The 9,532-nt window shown below is 34.7% G+C and overlaps 1 protein-coding gene across 2 annotated transcripts; it reads right to left on the bottom strand.

Annotated features, from left to right (window-relative positions):
* Nucleotides 1-7,831: 7,831 nt before the first annotated feature.
* On the bottom strand, nucleotides 7,832-9,532 carry LOC115720704 (LOB domain-containing protein 13). 2 transcript variants are annotated; one of them, XM_061108879.1, is made up of 3 exons: nucleotides 9,175-9,532; nucleotides 8,713-9,061; nucleotides 7,832-8,645 (listed from the first exon to the last, which is right to left on the bottom strand). In XM_061108879.1, the coding sequence occupies exons 1-3, from the start codon at nucleotides 9,180-9,182 to the stop codon at nucleotides 7,971-7,973; spliced, it is 1,032 nt and encodes a 343-aa protein (XP_060964862.1). In that variant the 5' UTR covers nucleotides 9,183-9,532; the 3' UTR covers nucleotides 7,832-7,970. The 2 variants fall into 2 exon arrangements, with proteins under 2 accessions (XP_060964862.1, XP_030505733.2); XM_030649873.2 differs by having other exon boundaries at nucleotides 8,713-9,064; nucleotides 9,175-9,530.

Raw genomic sequence — 9,532 nt, 5'->3', positions numbered from 1 at the left:
TTTATAATTAGTTGAATACTTTGTGAGAAGGATCGAAAAATAAAATTTTAATGTGTGTGAAAGGTAGCTGTAAACAGAATCAAATAATATTACTAGATATATCTAGGAACCTGTTCATGATTAAAGGTTTAAATAATTTGCTTGTTGACTTATATTATAAATTTATAATATATTTATGGACAAAACCAAGAAATTTTTAAATGCAAATTAAATGCTGCAGCAGTCAAAACTATATATTCTATATATTTACACTATGAATGAATAAACGTGAAAAAAATATATAAAATGGATTATAAAGTTCTCATTGAACTAGAATTCCTCTTAATTAATTTGGATATTATTTTATATATCATAAAAACTAGTTACTTAATTACTCTGCCCTCTTGTTGGTTGATAATACATACATATATATATATATATATATATATATATTATATATATAAATATGTCAAAGATGTGGCTTTGGGAAGAACACAGTTTTGGAAACATTTAATTAAGTCAATTAATATATTTTTAAAAGATCAGATTTTGATGGACATTGAAAAAGGACAAGTGCTTAATTAGATGCGAGTAATCCAAGCAATCTAACCTAGCTAGATGTGATGATGATGCAACGAAATTAATTCCATTAACAAAAACTACATTGATTATATTATACCTTAATTTATTTATTAGACCAATCTAATATTTTTTTAGAGACGTTTTGCACTTATTAAATTAAAACAATTATACATGCCTAATAACGATATTATGTCCCCAAATGCATTTTTTTTTTTTCAACTTCTAATATTATAACTAAAATAGTTTTAATTTTTAAGGGGAAAATATAGATTCTGTCAATGGGACAAATTTCCAGTACTCTATTCATCAAAAGAAATCTGGCAGTATCAACAAGAGACCTCGCACTATTAAGTCAAATTACTGTATCAACAGATTAGGTATACTAATATTAATAGAACTCCACACGGTAAGAAAACCTCATAATGCTTCCAAATTCCAATATATGTATCCAACTCTGGCAATTACAATTGGACGTCACTCACATGAAATCGTATTAAATCAAATATTAGAAAATTATTTCGCCATCCTTATTAATTAATTAATGGATTTTTGTTTTGTTATAACCATGACAAAAAATTCAAGAGTAATGTAAGTTCATTGTGTGGTTGTTTCTAAACTAATTAATAATCTTTAAGATTAAGATATATATAGTTATTAGAAGGAAATTGTTATTAAGCACCAGTAGTGTTAAGAAATGATTAGTTAGCTAATGATGTAATTAGTGTCAAATGTAGTGTCCCAATCACTCTCTCTCTTTTCTGTTATTCTTGGTTTTCTGGTGTGGTCCCAAACGTTTGTAATGAGGTGACAAGTGTCCCTCTAACCTTTTCTTCTTGTACTACTGTCTATCTATAAATATCAATGGACCCCTCAGCATCATTCTTTGAGCTGAGTTTTTCACAAATATACAGCTGCACTTTTGCAGCTTTCTCTTCTTGGTATCAGAGCCACTGTGCTCACGCAAAATGTCCAATGAGTCCAGCCATCACTCCACTGCTCAGCAGGCTACAGGAGCAGTACAACAAGAAGAAGGTGCTGTCGGTGTTAAGGGAACAACACCACACCAGAATCAAGCACAAACCAGCTCCCCATCAGGTTTTGGCATTGGATCTGGTGGATTCTCGAGTTCTCCCTTTGGTAATACTCTGTCTTCACCCTTTGCCTTAAAACTTGATAGAAACAATTATGTACTGTGGAAAACTATGGTATCTACTATAATACGTGGTCATAGACTAGATGGTTTTATAAATGGTGTGAGACAAGCTCCACCAGAGTTAATCCCTGCAGGTGTTGCAACTGGTGATGGCTTACCTGGTTTTGGTCTGAAAATGAACCCAGAATATGAGCATTGGGTTGTCTGTGACCAATTGCTCATGGGGTGGCTCTATGGATCTATGACAGAAGCCATAGCCACTGAGGTTATGGGTTGTACTACTGCTAGATCTCTTTGGGTTTCTCTTGAAAACCTATATGGTGCTCATTCTAGAGCAAAGATGGATGATCTGAGGACATTCCTTCAAACAACTCGAAAAGGATCTACACCAATGTCTGAATATCTCAGACAGAAACGATCCTGGTCTGATCAACTTGCATTAGCTGGAGATCCATATCCTGAGCCACATCTTGTTTCCAATGTGCTCAGTGGTCTGGATGTGGAGTACATCACTATTGTTGCTCTTCTTGAAGCAAAGAACAACATATCACCAATCACCTGGCAAGAACTTCAAGAGACTCTTCTGAGTTTTGACAGCAAACTCGAAAGACTTGGTGGTCTAATTCCTGGCAACAAAACAGGTCAAAACTCAGGAAACAACTCAATGCCATCTGCTAATGTTGCTCACAAACAAAACCAGAATCACAACAACAACAATGGAGGTAGAGGCAGAGGCAACTACTCATCTAATTCTGGTGGCAGAGGTTTCAATTCAAGAGGAGGCAACAATGGTAGAGGAGGCAGAGGCAGAGGAGGAAGAAATAGCAAACCAACATGTCAAGTCTGTGGGCGATATGGGCATTCTGCAGCATATTGCTACAACAGATATGATGAGAATTTCATGGGAACAACCCCTGGATCTGCTACAGGGTCAGGAACAAATCAAGAAAAGAAGGATCCATCTGCCTTTGTTGCTACACCAGAGACTGTTGATCACGAAGGTTCGTATGCTGATAGTGGAGCAAGTAGCCACATAACTACCGACTCTGACAATCTAAGCAACAAATCCAGCTATGGAGGTAAGGAAAAACTTGTTGTTGGTGATGGAACACAGCTTGTTATTTCACATATTGGTACAGGAAGCTTGAAATCTCATAATGGGAGTACTTTAATTCTCAAAGATCTGTTGCATGTCCCTGAGATTACAAAAAACTTGATTAGTGTTTCGAAACTTACCTCTGATAATAAAGTCTTTGTTGAATTCTTCTCTGACTCTTGTTTTGTGAAGGATATGGAAACAAAACAGGTGGTGCTGCAGGGGAAACTTAAAGATGGACTGTATCAACTTCAATTACCAAACACTTCTGTCATTCCTAGAGCCTACAGTGTCTCAGCTACTTCATCTCAGTCTAGTTCTAAGAGTGTTAATTTAGTGTCTAGTGTCAATACTACTACTGTTGAACCTATCTCTTCTGATCTATGTATTTCTGAAAAGGATCTATGGCATAGGAGACTAGGCCATCCTTCTTCTAAGGTTTTAAATCAAGTGTTGAACAATGCACATGTAAAAATTTCAATGAATGAACATCAGAATTTTTGTGAAGCATGCCAGTTTGGCAAATCTCATTCCTTACCCTTTAAATTATCTGATTCTAGAGCTAAATCTCCACTTGAATTGATTCATACTGACATATGGGGTCCTGCCCCTATTATGTCAAATACAAATCTGAGATTCTACATTCATTTTATTGATGATTTCAGCAGATACACTTGGATTTATCCACTGAAATCCAAAGCTGATGCTCTTAATGCTTTCACTCAATTTAAAACCTTAGTTGAAAATCAATTTGACACTAAAATCAAAGGTCTTAGGACTGACTGGGGTGGAGAGTATCAAGCCTTTTCCACACTTGTCAAAGAATGTGGAATAGCCTTTGATCATCCCTGTCCTCACACCTCAGCACAGAATGGTCGTGCTGAGAGAAAGCACAGACACATTGTGGAGATGGGATTGACTCTCTTAGCTCAAGCCTCAATGCCCCTCAAGTATTGGGTTGATGCATTTCAGACAGCTGTTTATCTTATAAACAGACTGCCTACACCTGTCTTAGAGGGAAAAACACCATGTGAAGTCCTGTACTCTAGAAAACCAGACTATACCTTCCTAAAGACCTTTGGCACAACCTGTTACCCTTGCCTGAGACCCTACCAGAACCATAAGTTCCAATTTCACTCAACTAGATGTGTAAATCTAGGATACAGTGAATCCCACAAAGGCTATAAATGCCTGAGTTCCACTGGAAGATTATACATATCCAGAAATGTTGTATTTAATGAGAAAGAGTTTCCATTCAAGTCTGGTTTTCTCAACACACACCAACTTGAACAAACTGTCAGTGTGTCTACACCCAACTCCTGGTTTCCTTTACCAACTTATCAAGAACAAAACACTCCCAGTGTGCCCCAAAGAGAGTCAAACAGCACCCAGTCAGTTGATACAGAACCAAATGAAGTTTCACCTGCAACATCACCATCAGATCAGTCTCATGGTCAATTCTCACAACCTCAGATGGATCTGACTGGTCATTTATTTGTGGACCTGAACTTTGACTCAAATGATTCACCTGCCACTGAGTCACCAGGTTGTTCTTTACAGCAACAACAACCTACACCAGAAGACAACAGACCAACAATTGAACCAACATCAACTCATCCTATGGTTACTCGTTCAAAGGCTGGAGTTTACAAGCCTAAGGTGTATCTTAGCAAAACAAAATGGGAAGAAAATGATGATGAACCAAGCTCTGTTGCTGAGGCTTTGAAACATAAAGGCTGGAACAAAGCAATGTCCACTGAACACCTGGCCATACTCAGAAATAAAACTTATGTTCTGGTTCCACCCTCACCAGATTATAATGTTGTTGGAAACAAGTGGGTGTACAAAAAGAAGTATAATGCAGATGGGAGCCTTCAAAGACTCAAAGCAAGATTAGTAGCCAAGGGCTTTCACCAAAGACCAGGTTTGGACTTTGGAGAAACCTTTAGTCCAGTTATAAAGGCTCCAACAGTCAGGGTTGTGCTAACAATTGCAGTATCTAAAGGTTGGGAAGTTAGACAACTTGACATTAATAATGCTTTCCTAAATGGAAAGCTTGAAGAGGCAGTGTACATGACACAACCAGAGGGTTTTGTTGACAAGAACAGACCAGACCACGTGTGCAAGTTGGAAAAATCATTATACGGCCTGAAGCAAGCTCCTCGAGCTTGGTTTAATCGATTCAAACAAACTTTGACAAGCTGGGGTTTCATGCAATCCAAGGCAGACAGTTCTCTGTTTATGTTACAAAATCCCAACTTTGTTATCATGACACTCATTTACGTTGATGATATAATCATCACTGGAAATAATGCCACTGAAATTCAGTCCTTTGTTACGAAACTCAACAAAGTGTTCTCTCTTAAGGATCTGGGGCAACTGAACTACTTCCTGGGAATTGAAGTTCATAGAGACTCAACAGGGATGTACTTGACACAAGGGAAATACATTGCTGAACTCCTTGACAAACTGAAAATGAAGAACATCAAGCCATGTCCTACACCTATGACTGCAGGGAAACCAATGTCCATACATGATGGAATTCCTCTTGAGAATCCTTCACACTACAGAAGTATTATTGGAGCTCTCCAATATCTGGTTCATACTCGTCCTGACATAGCCTTCTCTGTTAACAAATTAAGTAAGTTTCTCAAGAGTCCTACCACAGTTCACTACAGTGGTGCCAAGAGAATACTGAGATACTTGAAAGGGACACAACATCGTGGTATTCATATTCAGCATAGTGACAACTTAAGCTTGACAGGATTCTCTGATGCTGATTGGGCTTGCTGCCCTGATGACAGAAAATCAATTGGAGGTTATTGTGTCTACTTTGGGGAAACACTGGTGTCATGGTCATCAAAGAAACAGTCTGTAGTGTCTCGTTCGAGTACTGAATCAGAATACAGAGCCTTAGCTCATGTCACAGCTGAGATAACTTGGCTTGAGTCCCTACTCAAAGAAATGAAATTTCCTCTGAATTCTGTCTCAGTTGTGTGGTGTGACAACATGAGTGCGAGTGCCTTGGCTGCAAATCCCGTTTATCATGCAAGGACAAAACATATTGAGTTAGACATTCACTATGTTAGAGACAAGGTGCTTCAAAAGCTCCTCGACATCAGATATGTGCCTTCTTCAGACCAAATCGCTGACTGCCTTACCAAAGGACTCTCTCATTCAAGGTTCCAATTTCTTGTTGACAAGCTCGGAGTGACACAATCACCCTCTCGCTTGAGGGGTGGTGTTAAGAAATGATTAGTTAGCTAATGATGTAATTAGTGTCAAATGTAGTGTCCCAATCACTCTCTCTCTTTTCTGTTATTCTTGGTTTTCTGGTGTGGTCCCAAACGTTTGTAATGAGGTGACAAGTGTCCCTCTAACCTTTTCTTCTTGTACTACTGTCTATCTATAAATATCAATGGACCCCTCAGCATCATTCTTTGAGCTGAGTTTTTCACAAATATACAGCTGCACTTTTGCAGCTTTCTCTTCTAGTAGTGTCTAGTACTTTTTGGATATGTTATGTTGCGATTGGATACTCCTCAAAAACTATTATATTAAACTATGTGGACCCGATACTTAGTTGGACCAACAGCGATACTGACACATAAAAAGGTGTTAGGCACCACTAATACCATTTAAGAGTTCTCTTAGAAATATTATTGTGTTTGTTAAACATGCCTTTGATGTAATTTATTAGATAGACACATATATAATCAGAACAGACATATTAGTATAGACTGACCTTTTTCAAATTCATAGATTTCAAATATATAATTTGAGCTTCATTATAGTTGCCGAAAATTAAATAAATATAAATTTTGCTGGACAAATAAAACTTGCATACGATGTCCAACAAAAACAAAAAACAATCATGTAACTATATAGCATAAATATCACATATACTTCAAAATGATTGACCAGTTAAAATTTATATGATATTACCTAATTTTTGTAAGAAACAAGTGAGATATGTAGTAAAAAATCAAAGTCTTACCCATTTCAAATATAGAGCAAAAATATTTAAAAAAATATGATCAACTCAGCTATATATTAAGATGTTAAAAAATTATATAAAAAGAAAAAGAGCCATCCTAATTATAATTTTCTCTGGGTATAATTTTTCTAGATTTTGAATTGTACATATAGAGTTAGATTCATATTATATTGATAAATTTATTCATATAACTGAAATAATTAAATTATATATATATATCAACTGATTTATATAATATGTCATGAAAACTAATGGTGATCATCTAGAATACAATTATACATCTATATTTTTATATTAGTGTTATATAATTAATATTTTGGAAAAATTTAAGGTATAGGAGTATTATTTTTGTCTTAGTAGGGTATTTTTTTTTTTTTTTGTTTACGGTATATAAAGGTATAATTTAATTTTTTTATATGACCGTGTATATATTATAGTTAATTAATGTAGACACTTTTAAGAAATTATAAATAATTTATAATGTTAAAATAAAATTTAAATAGTTTGTTGCACTTGTCTGTTATAAATTATAAATAATTTACGGTATTAAAATAAGATTCAACCATGCATTTTGTCCCCTTCCAAATACATTAATATATATATTTATATACATGTATAATGTTTATTTATTTATTTCAAATCTTAACTATAGCTAGCTAGCACAAACTAACATGCATGAACAAGACCTCAAATTCAAACAAAGCCATATTCCCCGCACGTGTTTACGTGTCAACAACAATATAATATTATTTGTATGAAAACAAAAACAGAATACATTTGCTTTTGATCTCTTATCGAAGCTAAATTTGAGTTGGATAATTCACTCTTTGCAAATTAATAAACTAAATTTTCTTATATATATACCATCGATCAGAAGATTATTGGGTATCTTGTGGCCTAAGATCGATTTTGAGAAAACCTTTCTCACTGAGAATTATTATAATTAGCCTATTTGTATATAATATTTAAGTTTGATGAAGAAAAAAAAAAGTAAAAAATGATAATAAAACTGTATAACAACAAAAAAGAAATAAATTACCAAACACAATATATAGAGATAAATCGATTAAAAAAATTCAAAAAGAAAAAGTAATAATAATAATATTGCCAATTAATGCTACCACCATTAATCTCATATTCAAAATAATAATAACAATAATAATTTAATCAAAATAGGTAACATTATTGTCACTGGAAATGGAGCTATAACCTGTGGTATTAGTAGAGGTATATAGAGAAGAAGTTGAAGAAGTAGTAGAAGATGCCGAAACAACAATAGAAGGCGGAGGAGGTGGCGGTGGAGACGGTGGCGGAGGCAGCCTAGCCGGATGATGATGATGATGATGATGATCAGGAACAGGCAAAATTGTAGATTGATCATGATGATGAAGATGATGATGAGAATTAATATTACTATTATTATTAGCTAATTGAGAGGGTAATGAAGCTATGGAGACCACACCACCACCATGATGAATAATATTATTTTGATGTTGATGTTGATGATGATGATGTGGAGACATTAAATTGGCTAATAAAGCAGCTTGATGAGTAGAAGTAGTAGTAATAGTAGTATTAGTATTAGCATTAGTAGTTGTACTAGTACTAGTATTATTATTATTTGTAGTAGTAGTATGAGTATTAGTAGTAGTGGCTTCTCTAAATTTATATCTCAATATCTCAGTCCTTACAGCATTAAGCTCAGCTTGTAGAGTTTGGATTTGCTGTTGCAAGGCTGAGATTAGCCCCATACAACCGTACACTGGATCTCTCAGCCTAAGGTTTGCTTCATATACCAAACTATTAGCCGCATCAGCTCTCTGGCTTTCTGCCAATTCCTACATACATACATATATACTTATTAGACCACATAAAAATCATTATGAAATTAATTAAATTAATTACCATAAGCATCTTGGAGACGTTGCTTGCACCAAAAACTTTGTGGACAGCGGCAAATTTTTGAGGCTCTTGAGGTGAAAAGTAGGGAGAAAAAGGGCATTCCTCGGCACATCTTCTTCTCAAAAGCTTACAAGCAGCACAAGGTGTTATGGTGTTTAAGGTCCCAGCAGCTGCTGGACCAAAAGATTGTACTAATCTTCTTCCCATAATTTGATTATGATGATGATCAGAAATATTAATATTAATGTTGTTATTAATATTATTTGGTGGTGGTAATAGTACTACTGAATCAATAGTAGTAGTACTATTACTACTTCTGATCCTCTTTCCTATTTCATCCAATTCATCCCTGCTACTATATATAATTAACAATTAAAGAAAAATAGAGATTGTATCAAGCTTTAGAATAAGAATCCAAAACAAAAAGGTATATAATTTTAAATGAATATATATGTAGTTAATTACCTGGACATCCAAGCATATATGTATTTATACTATGTATTGGAATAAGAAGAAGATCTAGAATTGTGTCTGGAACTGGGAAGAGATATATATATGAGAGGGAAGAAAAAAAAGATTGAGAATAGAGAAAGGAGTGCTTAATTTAATGGAGCCAAAAAAAAAATATAGTTAGGTCAACGAGTCCTTTACTATAGAAACAAACAAAACAAAACAAATTAAATTTGTTAAGTAGATGTATGAGAAAGAAAAAGGCTCAATAATCAGATTTGTTTTGTTTTATGATGGATGATATATATGGATTAATAGTCGGTGATATAGCATTAATTTTCCCCTACTTATAAACTAATATATAGTACTGTGT

The sequence above is a fragment of the Cannabis sativa genome, chromosome 2 (genome assembly GCF_029168945.1).
Source record: "Cannabis sativa cultivar Pink pepper isolate KNU-18-1 chromosome 2, ASM2916894v1, whole genome shotgun sequence".
Taxonomy (NCBI): domain Eukaryota; kingdom Viridiplantae; phylum Streptophyta; class Magnoliopsida; order Rosales; family Cannabaceae; genus Cannabis; species Cannabis sativa.
This window is presented reverse-complemented; position numbering and strand designations above follow the sequence as displayed.

What these genes read in the sequence shown, in the direction of transcription:
- LOC115720704 (XM_030649873.2), bottom strand. An exon ending in ACGTCTCCAAGATGCTTATG is followed by an intron (nt 8,646 to 8,712) that starts GTAATTAATTTA and finishes GTATGTATGTAG; the next exon opens with GAATTGGCAGAAAGCCAGAG.